The sequence below is a fragment of the Momordica charantia genome, unplaced genomic scaffold (genome assembly GCF_013281855.1).
Source record: "Momordica charantia cultivar OHB3-1 unplaced genomic scaffold, Mcharantia_2.0 BLBB01000100.1, whole genome shotgun sequence".
Taxonomy (NCBI): domain Eukaryota; kingdom Viridiplantae; phylum Streptophyta; class Magnoliopsida; order Cucurbitales; family Cucurbitaceae; genus Momordica; species Momordica charantia.
In genome coordinates this window covers 35,029-54,604 of record NW_028275256.1, presented here as the reverse complement: position 1 = coordinate 54,604, position 19,576 = coordinate 35,029, and the positions used below count along the sequence as shown (strand labels likewise).

General features: G+C 34.1%; 1 protein-coding gene, 1 non-coding gene and 2 pseudogenes across 3 annotated transcripts; 3 read left to right on the top strand and 1 right to left on the bottom strand.

Annotated features, from left to right (window-relative positions):
* Positions 1-257: 257 nt before the first annotated feature.
* LOC148207719 (alpha,alpha-trehalose-phosphate synthase [UDP-forming] 1-like) lies at positions 258-7,719 on the top strand (annotated as a pseudogene). Its single transcript, XR_015787704.1, has 16 exons — positions 258-354; positions 819-920; positions 1,161-1,277; positions 1,448-1,549; positions 1,844-1,993; positions 2,217-2,302; positions 3,083-3,131; positions 3,795-3,895; positions 4,426-4,614; positions 5,616-5,733; positions 5,852-6,027; positions 6,097-6,219; positions 6,308-6,395; positions 6,472-6,602; positions 6,861-6,959; positions 7,125-7,719. The product of XR_015787704.1 is annotated as an alpha,alpha-trehalose-phosphate synthase [UDP-forming] 1-like (transcript).
* Positions 7,720-8,076: 357 nt separating this feature from the next.
* Positions 8,077-8,179, bottom strand: LOC148207718 (U6 spliceosomal RNA). The gene has a single exon (XR_015787707.1). It is a non-coding gene; the product is annotated as a U6 spliceosomal RNA (small nuclear RNA).
* Positions 8,180-8,978: 799 nt separating this feature from the next.
* On the top strand, positions 8,979-10,332 carry LOC148207717 (putative carboxylesterase 18 pseudogene; annotated as a pseudogene).
* Positions 10,333-17,830: 7,498 nt separating this feature from the next.
* On the top strand, positions 17,831-18,735 carry LOC148207716 (protein S40-1-like). The gene has a single exon (XM_088118327.1). The coding sequence runs from the start codon at positions 17,953-17,955 to the stop codon at positions 18,334-18,336; it is 384 nt and encodes a 127-aa protein (XP_087974453.1). The 5' UTR covers positions 17,831-17,952; the 3' UTR covers positions 18,337-18,735.
* Positions 18,736-19,576: the final 841 nt, after the last annotated feature.

Below are 19,576 nucleotides of genomic sequence, written 5' to 3'. Positions count from 1 at the left end.
GGGAAGGAAACATGGCATCTTGAAATTAGCGTTGGTGGTCTAGTCAGTGCACCTTTTAGGTATGATATCTCTGTTATTTCATCAGGGTGAACGTCATCCTTTCTACTTCTATATTTGCAAGTGTGGCTTAATTTTCATGTTAACATTTAGAAGTAATTTTGACAGAGATCTACTTTTTTTCATTAGTTGACTAATTTTTACTTTATTATCTCTGAACTTCATATCTTAATTGAAGGTAAAGTCTTTTTCTTTTTCAGGACTAAAGGAATTTGAGGCAAGATGGATTGGTTGGGCTGGTGTGAATGTCCCGGATGAAGCCGGACAGAGAGCCCTAGAGAAAGCATTAGCTGAAAGGTAACATCATATAATGACACTTGATTCTCTTAAACTTGTAGGTCAATAGTGCTTCATTGATATAAAGTGTGACTCAAGTCTATCTGCTCTTTTGCTCTTTCGTTAACATCTGTCTACCCCCCCCCAATAAATGACCACATGTTTAAATAGCTTCCATGCTTACTAAGTTCTGATTTCAGAAATGCATACCAGTCTTTCTTGACGAGGAGATAGTTCATCAGTATTACAATGGCTACTGTAACAACATCTTGTGGCCACTTTTCATTATCTTGGTCTTCCACAAGAAGATCGCCTTGCAAACAACGCGTAGTTTTCAGTCACAGTTTGATGCAATAAGAAGGCAAACCAAATGTTTGCTGATGTTGTAAACAAATATTACGAAGAGAGGAGATGTGTTTGGTGTCATGATTATCACTTGATGTTTCTCCCAAAGTGTCTTAAAGAGCATAATAATAAGATGAAAGTTGTTGGTTCCTTCACACCCCATTTCCATCCTCAGAAATACATAGAACTCTGCCATCTCGTACAGAGCTTTTGAGATCTGTTCTGGCAGCCGATTTAGTTGGGTAAGCCATTTATTTGTGTTGGTACTGTCTTTTTAAATGCATCTCATCGTCTTAATTTTTGCTTATCATACTTCCTACAGTAATATTGGATCTTCTTTTCGTATGTTTACAAAGAAGAACTATAGAAACTTCAATTTTCACTCCCAATGTTGTGAAATTGGAAAAAAAGAGTGGAGCTTGTCTCTAATAATTATGTTTAGTTCAAGCTCTGGGCCTAAATGACACATCTTTTTCCTCCAGTTTCCACACATATGATTATGCTAGGCATTTTGTCAGTGCCTGCACACCCGTATTCTTGGATTGGAGGGTACACCTGAAGGAGTAGAGGATCAAGGAAAACTGACTCGCATAGCTGCTGTAAGACCAATTGATTATTATTTTTTTTCTTTCAATGTAAATGTTGTACAGAAAATTTATTCTTGTAACGGAAATGTCTATTGTTTCAACGTTTTTCTGCTTTTAGTACTCACTTGAGTCATTTACCATGTAATATCTTGTCTTTTCTTCTTTTGGGTCTTCAACTACAGTTTCCTATTGGAATAGATTCTGACCGATTCATTCGAGCTCTTAAACTCCCTCAAGTCCAGTATCATGTTAAAGAACTTCAAGAAAGATTTGCTGGACGAAAGGTAAGAATTCCTTTCCTTCCCTCCCAAAGATCCCTTTTTGTCTATCACTTTCATTTTCTTATTGTCGTTTCTTTTAATACAAAGTACATCTCAAATTCTGTGTAACTTCTTTTGTTAAGGTTTTCAGGTCTTTTTGCTGGGTGTTCGTCATTGTGCTTGTGCATAAGACTACATGACCAATTAAATCTTGTTTTTTGCTTCATGTTCTAAGCTTAAATTTCTTTTTCCTCCTTGGTAAGGTTACTTAAGTAACTGTGTTCTCCCAGTTCTTCTGATGCCAACTGACATCACCAGGTAATGCTGGGTGTTGATCGTCTTGATATGATTAAGGGAATACCTCAAAAGATTTTGGCATTCGAAAAGTTCTTGAAGAAAATCCAAAGTGGCGTGATAGAGTAGTTTTGCTGCAGATTGCGGTGCCAACAAGAACAGATGTTCGTGATTGTAAGATCATTCTTCTTTAACATGTTATTTACATGCATTATGTACTTAATTCATGAGTTGTCTAGTTATTCTGAACTAGTCAGTACTAAATGTTGATATTTGAATTGATGTTTCAAGGATAAAATGTCTCTTTTTTAGTTTCTCGAATATATTATTTTATGTGTTACCTTGAAAAAGGGAAATGGAACATTCAAAGATCTTGTCCTATTTGTTGCATTAACAGATCAAAAGCTAACGAGTCAGGTTCATGAGATTGTTGGGCGCATAAATGGGAGATTTGGCACTCTTACTGCAGTTCCAATACATCTGGTTGGTGTTCCCAATTGATTTCTATTTCCATGCGTACATCTTTCTAATGGCTAAGAATTATTTGCATGGCTGCAAGTAGAAATGCTCAAGGTAGTTGCATCATGTAAGTGCTCAAATTCTGGAATTAGTGACAGTCTCACCGCTTATTACTCTAATATTTAAGGCAGGGAAGATCTCTCTTTTTTATTTTTTTGTCAGTTGCGTGGTGGAGAACCTTAACTAATGTCAGTTCATGAAACTGAAAAAGGGTTCCCTGTCATTCTTTCTAGTGCCATATTCAATTAGGTAGCCTAGTAAAGAAGGCTAGATTTCATAAAGGAGCAAAGAAATAAGAGGGAAGGGCAAATCATTGTTTCTCGAGTTAAAACTAAACATTGTTTCGGGCAGTATATAGTTAGGAAGAAACTAATACTGTCATGGTAGTAGGGAGATAAAAGTGAGGGGTAAGCGTTCTATTATTCTCTTACATGATCTTCTAATGTCGTTTAACCTACTGTGTTCTCAGTCTGCATTCATTATGCTTATAAGTCTACTCTCTCATCTTGCCTTCAATCTTTAAAGTGGCTTCTCTGCTCTTTGTAACTTCTTTTTGAAGGTTGGGAGCACCACCGTAATCTTTAGATCTTTTTGCATCAAATTATGACAGGCTACGTGATCACATATCACTGTATCCTTGAAACTGATTGATGACTTGAACTTAGGCTTCTTGCAAAGCTATTTGAGTACTGGTTGTTGATGAATCAAACGAAGGCTTATGAAGTTTTTCTTCCTTATTTACAGGATCGTTCGCTTGACTTCCATGCATTATGTGCTTTATACGCTGTTACTGGTACTTATCTTTATGGTGTAATTTTCATGTTTCTCTCTCTATATATTCCTATTTACCCACTCCTATTACATCAATAGGAACTACCAGGCACCAACACAAAAATTCTAATTGCATAGAAGGAAATATGCAAGTTGGATAGTCCTAGGTGATTGAGGAACCTGAAAACCTCTCCTTGAACCAGGCTCAATATGGAACTCTCTTTCTCACCCCCTCCTCTTTCTCTGTCCCCAAGCCATAGTTACTAACCAATCCCATATGGTGAACCTCACGATAGTAACTACTTCATGTGTCAACCTAGATGCCTAACAAACATGTAACTGACCATGGATTCCTGGTTGTATCTCGTGATTCTTGTGTCATGAATCAAGTGATGCCTCAGAAATGACATGCTGCAAGAACATTATATATAAATGCAATGCATGCATCTTCACCAACTTCTTGGGATGGTAGGTTAGATGTCACCACCGGTTCGATGTATCTAAGGAGGAAGTTTCTTACACTTGACTCTGACCAATGAAAAGTGCAATTATTAGGCTATGGATAATTGGCTAATCAAGTGAACCTTTTACCTTATTGGTAGCTGTCACAAAAAAAAAAACCTAGTTTTGACATCAGTTTTCATCTTTTAATAGTACGTTGTCTTTGGTTTTCTCTTTTGTGTAGATGTGGCACTAGTTACATCGTTAAGAGATGGAATGAATCTCGTGAGCTACGAGTTTGTGGCCTGTCAAGCTTCCAAGAAAGGCGTTCTTATCCTAAGTGAGGTAATCCAACGTTTAGTTTCTTTGAGATTTTATAAAACTAACTGGTTGTCTTATGCTGCAAACTGAAACGGTAGTTAGGGTGTTAGTACTGCAATAAATTTTGCATTTTCTGATCTCTTTTCCTTTAGACTAGGGGCTTTTGAAGCCTTTTTTAGTATACTTTTTTTCTGACTGGTAATCACCAATGGAGTAACTGCTTACATTTCAATAGAAAAAATTAATCGACTATGTTTTTAGAAGGAATTTATCAGGAAATAAATTAATTGTTCCTGTTGATTGAAAGGAGAAACCATGCAAATAACTTTTTCCGAATACATCTATTAGTCACGTTACAATACACCCAAGATCATGTGTTATACAAAATGTTGAAAGCACGTGGCAGTCCCAATTAGTTTCAAATGTGGAAAACAATGATACGTCTGACGATTGTTTCAAGGGTTAAGGAGTCTGTTTGCCTTCAGGATATAAACTGGATCTGAGCAGCCTATGGTACCATTTTCGATGCTGGTGACCTTTTATCTTTTTTCTAGTTTGCAGGTGCAGCCCAATCATTAGGTGCTGGTGCTGTTTTAGTTAATCCATGGAATATCACTGAAGTTGCTGCTTCAATTGGTTATGCTTTGAATATGGAAGCAGATGAAAGAGAAAGACGACACCATCATAACTTCATGCACGTTACAACTCACACATCCCAAGAATGGCGCTGCAACATTTGTGAGGTACTGATGTGCACTGGTGATATAGTTCTTAATTTGCATATAGCTTAATTCTGAATCTTGTTTCATGAATTTTTCTTGGTTTTATTTTGAAAATCTTGAGTGCATTGCATGAATTCGGCTGAGGGTTTAGATCATGGAACTTCCCCATATAATTTTCACTCTAATGCCCGCAATGTCCACAGCCAGTGACAGCAAATACAGAGTTTGCAATCTAATAAATGAATTCTTCATACTAAAAACCATAAGCTTCTTGTCTGTTGGGCTTCTTTTTCATATCTGACATGTTTTAACTTCCATGTCCCAAGAAGATTAAACAAGTGTTGTTTGAGATCTTGCTATCCCACATGAGATGTGATTCATACACGGTTCTAGCTTCTTGTGGAAGTCTACTTGGTCTGTTTGGTTGGGCAAGTTGCACTTATAATTGTACTTTTTTCAAATGAGGAGTTCGTGTAATGCAATTTTTCTATTCACTTGTTCATACTTATAATTGTACTTTTTTCAAATGAGGAGTTCGTGTAATGCAATTTTTTATTCACTTGTTCATTGTAAGAGATCATGTTAGATTACGTCAATAAAGTCCATATCTTTTAATATTTCCCATGTCCTGTCCATAACTATGGCAGCAAGAAGCACATCTATAAGTACCGATAAAGGAGTTCTAGATCTTCACAATTTCCCCTCCATTATTCAGGATCATTTTGTAATGGCAAAAACGTGAAACATAATATAAGAATGTAACGTTGGAAAGGCAATATAAATACATTTATTTTGGAGGAAACATTGTGTATGAAATGAATCAATTGATGATTTGTCTAAAACAAATACTGGCATTCTTGTCTTCCCTATCTCAGCATTATGCCTGAAAATGTACTTTATTACATGTGCAATCTGTCCTAGAAAGAATTTTGATATGGTTATGATACTTTCTTGCAACGTTTGACTTTCAAGTTTTTTGTCTGAAGTTTTAGATAAAATTTTTGAAGTTCTCTTGGCTGTAGCGAACTCAATGATACAATAGTTGAAGCTCAGATCAGGACAAGACAGATACCACCTTTACTTCCAACTAGAGAGGCAGTGAATCGTTATGTTCAATCACATAACCGATTGGTTATTCTGGTATATTCCCTATACCACCAAACTATAATAGTAGCAAATGCACTATAACTGATTTTCTGCACAACTGCTTATTTGAACAGGTTTTTCCATAATTGTTGATCCATCCTTTATATCACAGGGTTTCAATGCTACCTTAACTGAAGCAGTGGATGCCCTGGGAGAAGATATGGCCAAATAAGAGACATGGATCTTAAAGTACATCCAGACGTGAGAGAACCGTTGAAGAAACTTTGTGACGACCCGAATACGACGGTGGTTGTCCTCAGTGGAAGTGACAGAAGTGTCCTGGATGATGTACACTTATTCTTCTGCTTTAATGCCTTGTACCCTTCTGTTAGTTTGGGTAACTATTTTTCATTACAGAACTTCGGTGACTACAACATGTGGCTGGCAGCGGAAAATGGGATGTTCTTACGTCCTACTAAGAGGAGAGTGATGACAACAATGCCTGAAAATTTACATATGGACTGGGTGGAGAGCGTTAAGGTTGGAAGAACAATTACAGATTATTTTAGTATTTACCTACTTTCATCACCTTCCTTTTTGGTCTCTTATTTCTCCTCATGAATGTTAGCATGTTTTCGAGTATTTCACTGAAAGAACTCCTCGATCTCATTTCGAGCTTCGCGAAACTTCTCTTCAGTGGAACTACAAGTTTGCAGGTACTAAGCATTTACAACTTATATCTAATGGATTTCTTGCAAGATTCTTTTTAGTAACTGACTAGTACTGAACTAGATGTTGAGTTTGGAAGACTTCAAGCAAGGGATTTGCTGCAGCATCTTTGGACTGGTCCAATCTCAAATGCCTCAGTTGATGTTGTCCAAGGCAGCCGATCAGTCGAGGTCCGAGCAGTTGGTGTGACAAAGGTGTGCAACATCGATTGGCCCCCCAACAACTCAAAATGCAGTCATAAACTGAATCATTCTTAATTTAAATAAAATGAAAACTAGACTCTCTACAGTACTTGAAGTTTTGCAGAGATCTAAAAAATATGCTCTTCAAGTATGAATTACATATAAAGAAAATGAATATTAGATGAGCTCGTGCAAAAAGATAGAAGAACAAAAAAAAATGGAATGATTATCAAATAGATCATTAGTTATTTAACATGTGTGTGGAAACAGGGTGCTGCCATTGATAGAATCTTGGGAGAAATAGTTCGTGATAAAGGCACAAACCAGCCTATTGACTACGTTCTTTGTGTTGGACACTTCCTAACCAAGGTATGTACACTCAAATACAGAACTCAAACATATTAGGATTGCTTCATCACTCAAAAATTTCTGCTGATAAGCATTATACAATCATAATCATCAACAATCCATCAGTCAAGTAAACGACTGCCTTATTTTTACACATTCATGAAAATTCGCATGTGTATGTTTCAGGATGAAGACGTCTATACATTTTCGTCGAGCCCGACCTACCTTCCGAAGTGCCGCCTACAGCAAGAGCAACAGTCACCACCAACCCTTTTGGAGTACCAGTGCCAAAGCTCCCAAACAGTGGAGTCCCGCCCAAGTCGACGACGACACGCCTCAAGAAACAGCGTTCCCTTTCTGTTTTAGAAAGAAGAGCAAACAGCCACGGCAGTGCAGTGTTTTGGAGGCCTATAATGCAGGACCGATTGTCGCTGCACGAGGGCTCGTCCGTTCTTGATCTCAAGGGTGACAATTACTTCTCCTGTGCTGTAGGGCGGAAGCGGTCGAATGCGAGATATCTTCTCGGATCATCGGATGATGTCGTCAACTTGTGAAGGAGCTGGCCGAATGTTCAGCTTCAAGTTGAGTCGAATGAGTCGAATGGTGTTGTTAGGAATGGATCAGGGGGAATTCTCCATGGTCACTCACAGTGTATTTTTAGTGAATAGTAGCAATAAGTTGACATCTTCCTTTCCTTTTCCTTTCAATTAGATGTATTCAAATTTCATAACCTTCATTTTACAGTAGATAGAGTGAAAAAGAAAGCCATGAATCTCTCGCATCTCAATGATCCAAATCTTCGCAATCATATTCAATGGCCAAGACAAGTAAGAGAAACGTATTCCAATTCATCACCCACAACGAGAACAGGAATCAAATGGAAATCGTAGTAAGCGAAGAACACCGAGAGAGAAACTAGATATCATCAATGAATCCCTAATTGATGTCTCCGAATATAACTACGATACGATGAAGAGAAGGATAGAGGACGTAACCCTAATGGCAGGAATCCAAGCTTTTTCAAATATATACGAAAAGAAGCCATGGATACTTCTCCGGTGTCCGGCGCCGGAGCAGAGATTCAAGCAAGCTGAGAGGGGTACGCTCGTAAAATCATAATAGTAGCAATTAAGGGAAAAAAAATTTGGACCATTTCTCGATTTGTGCGTGTCATCCTTGCGCAGGGGCCATGCTAATCTTCTCTGTATCGTTCCAATTTTATCAGATGTCTCCGAAGAGACGATTGCTTCGTATTCGTGCAATAACATAAACAATACAATTTTCCTAAAACTGAGCGAGCGATGTGGGGAATGCGAGAGATGCTAATGGAATTGGGCCGCGGTTAAGCCCATATGACTTTTTTTTTTAGTTAAGCCCATATGAACTGTGTTTGTTTACTAATTTCTTTCAATTTTCAAAACGTATTTTGATTTCACAAATGCATTACAAAAATTGAGCATTTTTTTTTTATTACAATACGAGATTTTAAAAAAACGTGTTTATTTGAGTATTAACCATTATTTTTAAATTATAAAAATTTAGTAAAAACACAAAAAATTCTCTTTCACTCCCCACAAAAAACCTTTATCCTTTCAAAATTTCAATACTATTTTTGAACTTTCATATACGTTTTCAAAAGTACCTTTCCAAACAAACATTGGTTAATATTTTAACAAAAAAAGTTAATATAATATACATGGTAGAAGCCTCTCAATCCAATTTTGCCTAAAAGTCTTTCTCCTCTATCATCACCAATGTTCGTTTCAATATTGTCTATTCAATTTTTGTTAGCTTCTTCTATTTTTATTTCTTTTCAAGCTGCGGTTAATTGACACATCACGTCAATTTTTTTTTTCGTTGAAGGAAAGTTTGCTCAAATGATATTTCTGAACATTTATGAAAGTAGCATAGAAATTTTGGAAACACATGAGAAAATGATGTTTTTTTAAAGAATAGAAACAAAATTGAGGGTTTTTAATTGATTATTTATTTTTATTCCTTGTATATTTAGCCTAAATTTTAATACTAACTGAAGATACCTGAAAGTTGGGAGTGTGTAAATGAGAAAAACAGAAGTGGGCGAGAGAGTTGGGAGCCGCGATTCTGACGCGTTCATCCACAATCTCTACATACGGCTTTCAGTTTTAAGTTCCCTTAAATTCCACTCCCACTCCCCCCACACTTTCTGTCCATCCTCCACCGCCTGCAGCCATGTCCGGCGATCTCTCCGACCAGAAGCCCACCAAACTCCCTCTCAAATTCCGCCTCCGACAAATGCTGCCGCCCTAACATGACCGTCAACCGCTCTCTCATGGCCCTCTTCGAGCCCAAAATTTCCCCCTCCTCTGCCCCACGCGACCGCGTCTTCACTCGCGACACCGTTCTCGATCCCTCCCGCAACCTCTGGTTCCGCCTCTTCGCCCCTTCCCCCACTCCCGACCTCCCCATGCCCCTCCTCTTCTACTTTCACGGCGGAGGCTTCGTCTTCTTCTCCCCCGATTCCTTGCCTTTCGATCTCCTCTGCCGCAGACTCGCTCGCGATCTCCAAGCCGTCGTTGTCTCCATTAACTACAGCCTCTCTCCCGAGCACCGCTATCCGTCTCAGTACGACGACGGATTCGATGCTTTGAAACTTATCGACGATTTGGATTCTGGTGCCTTTCCGGAGAAGCCTGATTTCGGTCGGTGTTTTGTCGCCGGAGATAGCGCGGGCGGGAACCTGGCTCACCACGTCCTGGTCAGAGCCGGCGATTACCAGTTCAGGAAGGTGAAGATCAAAGGTCTGATCGCTATTCAACCGTTCTTCGGTGGAGAGGAGCGGACCCGATTCGGACGGACGCCGACTTTGAATTTGGAGCGTGCGGATTGGTATTGGAAGGCGTTTTCTCCCGGATGGATCGGACCGGAACCATCCGGCGGCGCACGTGTTCGGACCGAACGGCGTCGACATTTCGGCCGTAAAGTTTCCGCCGACGCTTCTGATCGTCGGAGGATCTGATCAGTTGCGCGATTGGGGAAGAAAGTACTACGAGTGGCTGAAGAACGCTGGAAAGAAGTGGAACTAATCGAATATTCGAACGCCATCCATGGATTTTACACGATTTCTGGGCTTCCTGAATCTTCAGTGCTGATTAAAGATGCTAGGGATTTCATACAGAAACAGTGGGCTCTGTAAATAATGAATTGAATTCGATCGTCAGCCGAATATCTTCTTCCTTCCTTCTTCTCTTCCCTGCAAATTGCAAAAGCAGTTTGCAGCATCCATTATCCAGATCCGCCTTCTGATTAAACAATGAAAAAGAAAGGAAAAATTGTGTTTCTTTTGGTATTGTAATTTTAAGGTGAAAATGATTTGTAAGTGGAATTCGATCTTCGACTCTGAAGATTTTTGTTCTCTCTCTTTCCTGCAAAAGTAGTTTCCAATTTCCACTTCTGTTTATAGAATGAAAAAGAAAATGGCAAAAAGTGAAGAGCAATATTAAAAAAATATATATATATTTTCGACAGGTAGCCAAAGGCATTTTCAGTTTTTCTTTTTACACAATTTTTTAAAATCAAAATTTCATTTATTTCTTTCAATTTTGTTATTTCTAAATATATTTTTTAATACAACCACTAAACTATATTCACACTTATCACTCATATAACAAATATATTTGATATAAATATATATGTCACATTAATTATATGAATAATATACTTCATATTCATATTAAGCATATTGTTAATAAATCTTGTTCAAGCTGAATATTTTGGTTTAAGTAAAATATTGTTTTTTTTATAGCAAGTAAAATATTGTTGGTTTCCTGTTAATATATAAAGTATATGAGTGATATATTTGATATTTGATATATCAAATCTAAAGTATATATTTGCTATATCTAACCTGAAGTATATTTGTTACATTAAATATATGAATGATATATGTATATCACTATTAAATCTTATTCGGGTCGAAGATTTTGATTAAAGTAATATTGATGATTTCTTATTGATATATTTAATATATTTATTAATAATATACTCCATTTTAGATATGGCAATTATATAATTGATGTACATAATACTAAATATACATTTTAGAAAAGAATATATATCATCAATATATTTTATATAGCTAACATGAAGTATGTTGGTCAAGTTAAATATATGGATGATATAATTACCTATTGGTATATCACGTTAAATTTTCTTTAGGTTAAATATTTTTGTTTGGTACATTGCATGTTTTATTGATAATATCAAGTATACCGATTATATAATTGATATAACGAATGTTAAGTATATCATTGATATAATTAAAGTCGCATAAGATTTTAGGTATATCACTAATATAATAAAATGATATTACCTAAAACGAAAACTATATTTTCCTGATCAACAATCTTCTTGGATCATCAGGTTCAATGTATTCAAAATAGCATCTTGATACTTTTGAAATTTAAGTTAATTAAATTTTTGGGAGAATTAATATCAAAGTCAGAGAATAAAAGTTGGCAATAAAGACATAGCTATGCTTTGGAATGGGCAATCTTATTATTTATTTTATAAGAAGTCAAATTACTTCGAGAGAAATTATAATTCAAATACTTCAAGCTAAAAAAATGAAATGAAGTAATGTTCGAAATCAAACATTCAATTCCAATACGAAGATAGTTCAATAGATAATACATCTATTACTTTTTTAAGGTCGAAGATACGATCCTCCTACTCTACCTTTGTTGAATTTGAGAAAAAATAAATAAATAAAATCAATAAAAAAACAAACCAGTAATATATGCTAAAATTTACATAATTTAATATTATACACGTTACAAGATATAAAATGAAATATGAAAATAGACTACTTATCGTAGATAAAAATAAGTGAAATAAGAGACTATTATTATCATCTTTATTTTAGAATATGACCACTTGAATAAAATAGAAATGTCTTAATTGATGAACATTATTAAGTAAAAACAAAAAGAGAAAATTAAAGCATATCTTATAATATACAGATAACTATGTGAAGAATCAAATTTATAGATCAAAACAAAATCTTATAGAAGTAAATTATCTCAATATACTTCGATAAAACCAAAATTATAATTTTGGCAGTTTTCTAGAATCACTATCTTTTTAAAATGCTGTCTAATAATTAATTGTAGAAAAAATATATATTCTTTTAATTTCTAAATGTCAAACTAATTCATATTTTATGCCTAACAGTGAAAAAAATATATATATATAAAATTTCAACCAATATATAATTTGAAGCCTTCTTCTACACACTCATACAAGAAAAGAACACATTTATTATTTCATTAATCCAACTTGGGATAAGTGTGGACTTGGACTTCATGCTTCTTAACCTAATCTAATTTTTGACATTTCATTTCTTTTATCTTTCAACTTCTTAATTAAGAAGTATTTTAACTTTTCATTCACTTTTAAGAATAATATTTTGAGGGAATGCACACTGATATTTTTTTTTTTTAATTTTGCAGAGAATATATATCCAAATACTAATATATATAATATATACAATTTATAAAGAATATTAATTACTAAGAATGTGTCAAAGTGAGCATAGCCTAACAACGTAAAAAATATTTCCTTTATTTTATTTTTTTAACCGGTTTCATTAAAATGGATTTATTCTTGTCAGAAAAATCAGTTTGTGAAAACTTCATATCATGATATGTATATTTGAACAAATTAAACTAAAGTCAAAGAACAATAATCATTTGGAAAAGGGTTTGGATTCCCTCTTTGTAGAGATTTTAAATTGAATTTTCTCTGTTTTTTCGTCCATATACATTTAGATAAGCTCAAATGATTATATAAATGGACAAGATTGTAGAATCAGGATTACTCACAACTTACAAATTGAAAGCAACAGCTTTATTTTTTCAAAGACGTGAAACTTTTAAACTTTATCCAAATTAATTGGATTCATACCATGCAAACTTCTCTCTTTCTTTGTTTATCTGTTTGTGTACGTTGGTCCACGAAGCCACGTGGATTGCACACGATCAAGAAATTTTTTAATACCACACAAACAAAATTAAAAATGTTAATTATCACATTGGTAATTGTTGATATCTAAACCTCATCGAATTGAGCGAGCGAGATCTGGTTAGTTCGTAATGCGTCTCACCTTAGAGAGTAACTGCAATCAACCAAACTCAATACCGGTGTGGTGCTCACTCTATCACTCTCTAATGCCTAAGTTAGTGCTTGGATTATAGTAAAGAGGGTAGGAGAGCCAGAGATTTGTGTGGTAGAAGTTAGCATACCTTGTGGAGAGGTTTTGGTAACCCTTTATAGGAGCAAGACACTCGATGACGTATCTTTCCTGAATCATGTCGTATCATCGACCAGTGTGTGATATGTTGGCCGGTATCATAGATTGACAAACAGCACAAAATCGTTTCTCCATCATCGTTCGGTGTTTGGTTACGAGACCCTCTACTCGAGGCTCTAACACAAACTTTTATGCTCGTGGATCGAGTGCACGGACCTTCATCATCGTGCTTTAGTGCAGTTGTGCAGAGTCCATGACCTACATGGTCATGTGTAGAAATAGGATAATATTTTGAGGTTATATTCTCAAATAATAGAAAGAGAATATTTTGAGATATCTTATATTATTGTATAAACTGAAAATCTAGGGTCGCATTTTTGTTACCTAGAAATAGGAGAATAGACCAACATATGATAACTTTAATTGAGGTACATAGTTGTTAGATTTCGCACACTTTGTTCAAATTTAATTAAATAAATGTCAATGTTAATGATGTAGCCTGAAAACAAGTATAATTTTAAATCCTAAAAGTAATAAAGTAATATTATTTTTTAAAAATTAAAAACTAAATAAACATACTTTAAAATATGTATTTTATAAAGAATAAATATATATTTTAGTCTTTAATGTTTTTTATACTTTCTCAATTTTGTACTTTTATGTTTGAATATATTTCAATTGTATACTTTCTTTATTAGTGAATGTTTAAATTAATTGTTGACAATAGTTAATGAATTGGAGAAAATGTAGAGAATGAATTAAGACAACTAAAGATAGAAAATTTTCTAATTTCTTCTCTATACTCATCTGAATGTAAAGATTTTGATTTTTTTTTCCTTAATTGGTCTCATCCTTCATTTATATACTCACGAAGAAAGTCACTCTTAAAAGATGAAAAAATATAATATTATATAAATTTAAAATCAACTAATTTTAATATTTATCAATTGAAAAATATTAAAAGATAAGGTGAAAATTTTTAAGCAGTAAGTCTAAATTGGAAAGAAAAAATCCCAAAATATTTATTAGTTCCGTACAATCAACCAATGTTCCTGACGGGGACTTGACAAGTGAAATCAAACCACGTGTCAGATTGTTATATGGTTGTCATATTGCAATGTTATGCCACGTGGATTGATATAAAATATCTAGTGGGACTGATTCCGCCGCCGCCCGATAATTCTCCATCTCTCCGATGCGGTACACGTAAGCGGATAAATCATTTCAATTTTCCGTTCAAACGCTTTCACTATTTCGAATCATTATTTAATAACAATGAGAATGAGAAGAAAATGAAAATCAACAAAAAAAAGAATTATATGATATGATGAAAAATTGTCTAAGAATTGTGGAAATTTTTCATCAATATTATTCATTGATATCTATGATGGTACTTTTAAATTTATTTTATTTTGATTTGTAAACCTCAAAAGTAATAATTTTGTTTATTGAATTTCATAATGTATATTCTAGTTAATTTTGAAAACTAATCATTTTAATCTCGCTATACTATTTTATCATCTAATATCCATTTATTCAATAATTACATTCAACCTATGTGATTTAAAGTGATGTTATCTATTTTTAAAAGAAAAATAATGGTAAGGATCAAAATAGTTATTTGTTAAAGTTTATAAACTCCCAACCTTTTAATAGTTTAAAGAATCAAAAGAAAAAAAATTGAATGTAGAAAGATGAAAATGAGCACTTTAAAAATTTAAGAATTAAAATGAAATAAGAATCTTAAAAAATTAGGGATCAAAATTGAATTTAAACGGAAAGTAAATTTAGAATTACCTATGACTAGCAAAAAAATCAAATAAAGAAAAGTAGTGGGATCCATCCAAAAAAGAAAATGGATATGGCATTTTCAACCCTTTATAAATGGGAAAATATTCGAGGGAATTGCAACATGTCACTAATTATTATAATCATTGATGGAGAAGAGAACAACTAATCTTTTGTTTCAAAAAAAAAAAAAAAAAACCTTAACTTGTTCTCTATAATGAATTTAATGGTTAAATGGAGACATTTGTTCTACAACGAATAATTTTTTCATGGGAAGAATCAAATATGATGAAATTAATAAATAATGAAAATCAATCTAAACATCAGTAGAGGCACCTACGTCCAATCAGAAGGTTGTGAGTTCGAATCTCTTTTCCATTCACATGTTGTACTAAAAAAGGAAATAGATAATAAAAACCAAAATAAGATTAAGTGATTCTCGTCCTCTCATCTTCCATACCCCTTCAAATAAACATGTCCAAAAACAAAATTCACGTTATTCAAGTAAAATTATGGCTTTTTTAATACAATAGATGTGAGCATACGAAGATTTGAACCTGTTATCTTAAGAATGATTATGTACATGTTATTAATTGTCGAGCTATATTTATATTGGCATAAAATTGTAATGAGAAAAGCCACTATTTATAACCAAATATATTGTTTATGATAAACAAAGTATGAAAGCTTTTAAGATATTACTGGTTAAATTGCATATTTGAACTAAACTTGATTCTTATAAATACTTGGGAAAAAAAAAGCACAATTTAGTAGTCTACCAAAAGTTTTCAATAATACAATTTTTGTAATGCCCCAGACACTCGTACCAAAATATGGAATCTGAATTATTTGGCACTTGGTGGCCCTGATAATTTTCTACACGACTTGATTGGGTCGTCTACTTAATTTGATTGTTGTTTGGAAGAGTGGAAATTATCCCTATAGACCAACATGATTTTGAACTTCTTATTATTGATTCATTGAAAATGACGGGGCACTTTGTTAGTATAAATAGTTACTATCAATTGTTTTAAGTCTTTCTCTTATTATACTTACATGATTTCACGATTTGTCTCAATCATATGTGGTGTCGGTTCATTCATATACTATTTTTTTACTCAGGTGTCACGTTTTGATATATAGCGGAAGAATAATTTGAAATTTTGAATAGTTTTTTGTTCAGAAAGGAGCAAATATAAACTAAGAAACAAGACATCTGAAACACATAACTCTCAAAGCCAGTTAGGGTGCAGAAGATCTCCATGCAATTTTATGGGCCACGAACAATCTAACCTTTGTAAGGTCTTCTTCATTTCTGTTCGGCGAGCGAATAACTTTAAGATTGTTTGATGAATCGCTACCCACCGATTTTAAACCACCTTAATTGACCATTTATTCGATGGGTATGAATGGATAGCCAATCGTGATGACAATCTCGACAAATCGAACTTAAACCAATTTTGTGGTGCGGTTAGTTTAGTTGTTAAAAAGAAACACTTTTTAGCAAATTGAAAAAAGTATTATTAATTCTACTCACGCATAAATCTCTTTAGTGTCACGATTCTTGTAAAAATTTATACTCTAATAAAAAAATATGTGGTTCATGTTTTTTTCACTCTCCAAATTTATCTTTTTCCTCTCTCTTCATTCATTTCATGGTGCACCCTGGTCCCTGGCCTTGTGATAAAACTATAAAAAGAGTTTTAACTTTAGTTCTCCTCACACTTTTTGTGAAACACATGAATTTACATCATTCTCTTTTCTCTAACTTTCATATTTATTTCATCATATTCTATTTTTATTTCTAACTTGTATATTAAACATTGTCCTTCTCCGCCTTACATTTATATGTAATGTATTTAATTTAAAATATGGTGGGATACTCGACATGTCTATATTTCAAGTAGCATGTATATATAATAAGATTTACAAAAATTATGTCGGGGTAAGGTCGGGAAAAAAAGAGTGAAAATAAAATAAGTAAAAGTTTTTTCATAAGTTTACTTCTTAAACTTTAGTAGTTTTATCTATTTAGTACCTAAACTTTACAAAATTTCAATTGCATCTCTAAACAAATTTTTTTTCCTGATTTATTTGCCTCATCAAATTTGATGACTCTCTTTACTCTTATTTTATCCGGTTGTTGTACTCCTCTATACTACAAAATCATCTCTCATGTATCTAATCACGGTGTCACATCAATTTTTAATAAATTGTATTAAGAATATTAACTTACTAAAATCAACATTTTCGTACTCAACAATTAAGATATTTATTTTATTTTTAAAGTGGAAATTTCAACTCGTTACTATTTATTGTATCAAAGAAGCATAATTATAAATTTCGAATAAACCCAACCATCGATATTGAAGGGCTAAACACGTAATTTAATCCAAAACTAAGAATAGAAGTTAAATTTGCAATAAATCAGATTACAAGTAATGATTAATGAAAACTAATGATTAATGAAAAAAAAGGACGTATTTGGCAGTAAATAAGTATTAATTAATGTGAAGAGCAGAAAATATGGGACACGTGGACAGCAGATTTGTGACAGGTCAATGACTTGCCCACGCAAGCCAACAGCTCCGAAACTCCGTGGCCCACAAGTAACTGTAACGGAGACGCTTCCACAATTATAATAAATAATGAAAACTACAGTCTACACATATAAAATTTTTAATTATTATTAATAATAATAATAATAACAATAATAAACTTGAGAGAGAGAAAATGTGGGCCCCACTGAACCTGTAATAATATGACGTCATTTTCCTTTTATAAAAATGACAAAATGTGTGCACAGTACGATTCAGAGCTGAGTCTCTTCCGATTCTCTCTATAAATACCGGCCCTCGATTTCCTCTGTTCTTCTCTTGAGGTTCTGAGTTTGTGATTCTGTTCCATTTTCCTTCGCTACAATCAATCAATCTTCACATGGCTGAAGAATTCCAGGAATCCGAAGAGAGTTTCGCCGATCGCCGCCAGTGTCGTTACCGCCGCCGTGACGGCGAGGACTGCTTCAATAAGTATCATCGGGCGGCGCGCGACGGCCGGCAGTCGGAGAAGGAAATGGCGGAGACTGCGACTGCGATTGCGATTGCGAGCTCGCTTCCGGTGAGAATTCCTGGAAGCGTCGGGCGTAGGACGGTGGATGAAGAAGACGATGAGATGGTTCCGCCGCACGTGATGGCGGAGAGGCGATTGGCCGGGAAAATGGCGTTCTCTGTGTGCACCGGCAATGGAAGGACGCTGAAGGGACGAGATTTGAGCCGAGTACGGAATTCGATTCTTCGGATGACCGGATTCTTAGAGACGTGATCGGAATCGGAGCGGCGATGGAATCTCCGATCCCTTCCTCGATACGCAAATTAGCGGCGACGAAAAGGCTTTCTCCGCTCCGCTCTACTTTTTTTTTTTTTTTTTTTTTTAATTATACTTTTGGGAATTGTTCTGTTCTTGGTAAGAACTAAGAACACATTGAATTGGCAAAATAATCGGAATTAAAAATTGTATTTACAAAGTTCAGTTTGTCAAATTTTGTGGGAGGGATTGGGATTTGTTTTCAAAGAAACGAGCCATTGTATTGCTGCAGCTTCTGACGAGAAGACTTGTTGAGTACGGTGATTAGATAATTTTTTTTTTTTTTTTTTTGGGTTAAGGTTTAAATGTAGCTTACTTTAGTTTTACCAATTTCCTATTGTATTCTCTGAATTTTGGAAAGTTATTTTGAATTTTGATCACTCAATTTGTTTTCGCTTTATATTTTAATTCTTTAATTTATAACTTCTCAATTTTAGCCTATATTAAATCTTGCATTTGGTGTGTTACTTTTAATTGTATTTGAAAAAAATATTAAATTAAGGAACTAAATATTAAATAGAAAACAATGATAAATGATTTGTTGTTCTCAAGATTACGTTGGTTTCGTTTTTTTTTTCCTCCATTATCTTTCTTACAAATATATTCAAATCTTAGTCAAATTGAAAAAATAACATCAATTTTTAAAAATTACCTTTTTAAAACTTTTAAAGTTTGGGTTACATTTTGCAAACATTTTTAAGAATTATAGACAACAAAACAAAACAAAAAATACAAAGTGAAGTTTATTCTTAAGCTTAATTAAAAAAAAACGAAATTGTTATTAAAGCACCTCATAGATATATTTTATTGTGAGTTTTGATTTTTTTAATATATGATTATAATTTAACGAGGATGTGTTTGGGAGTGATTTTGACTATGATGTTAGAGATTTCATCACCACTCTGATTCTGATCACGTCTCTAAGAATCTGATCATTTGAATAATCGAATTTCATAATCGACTCAAATCTCGTCCCTCCAGCGTCCTTCCATTGTTGGTATACATAGAGAACTCCATTTTCCCAATCACTCGCCTATGTGCCATCACATGCGACAGAATCCTCAATTAAAATCAATTTTTAATTTGTCAAACCTGAACAATAGAAAGGGAAATGATTTTGATAATAACAAAAGTGATTTTGGCATGAAAATCACTTTTGTTATTGTCAAAATCAGTTTTTGCTCATGTTTGGCAAATT

Coding starts and splice junctions, on each gene's coding strand:
- LOC148207716 (XM_088118327.1), top strand. CDS start 17,953: ATGGCTGAAGAATTCCAGGAATCCGAAGAGAGTTTCGCCGATCGCCGC.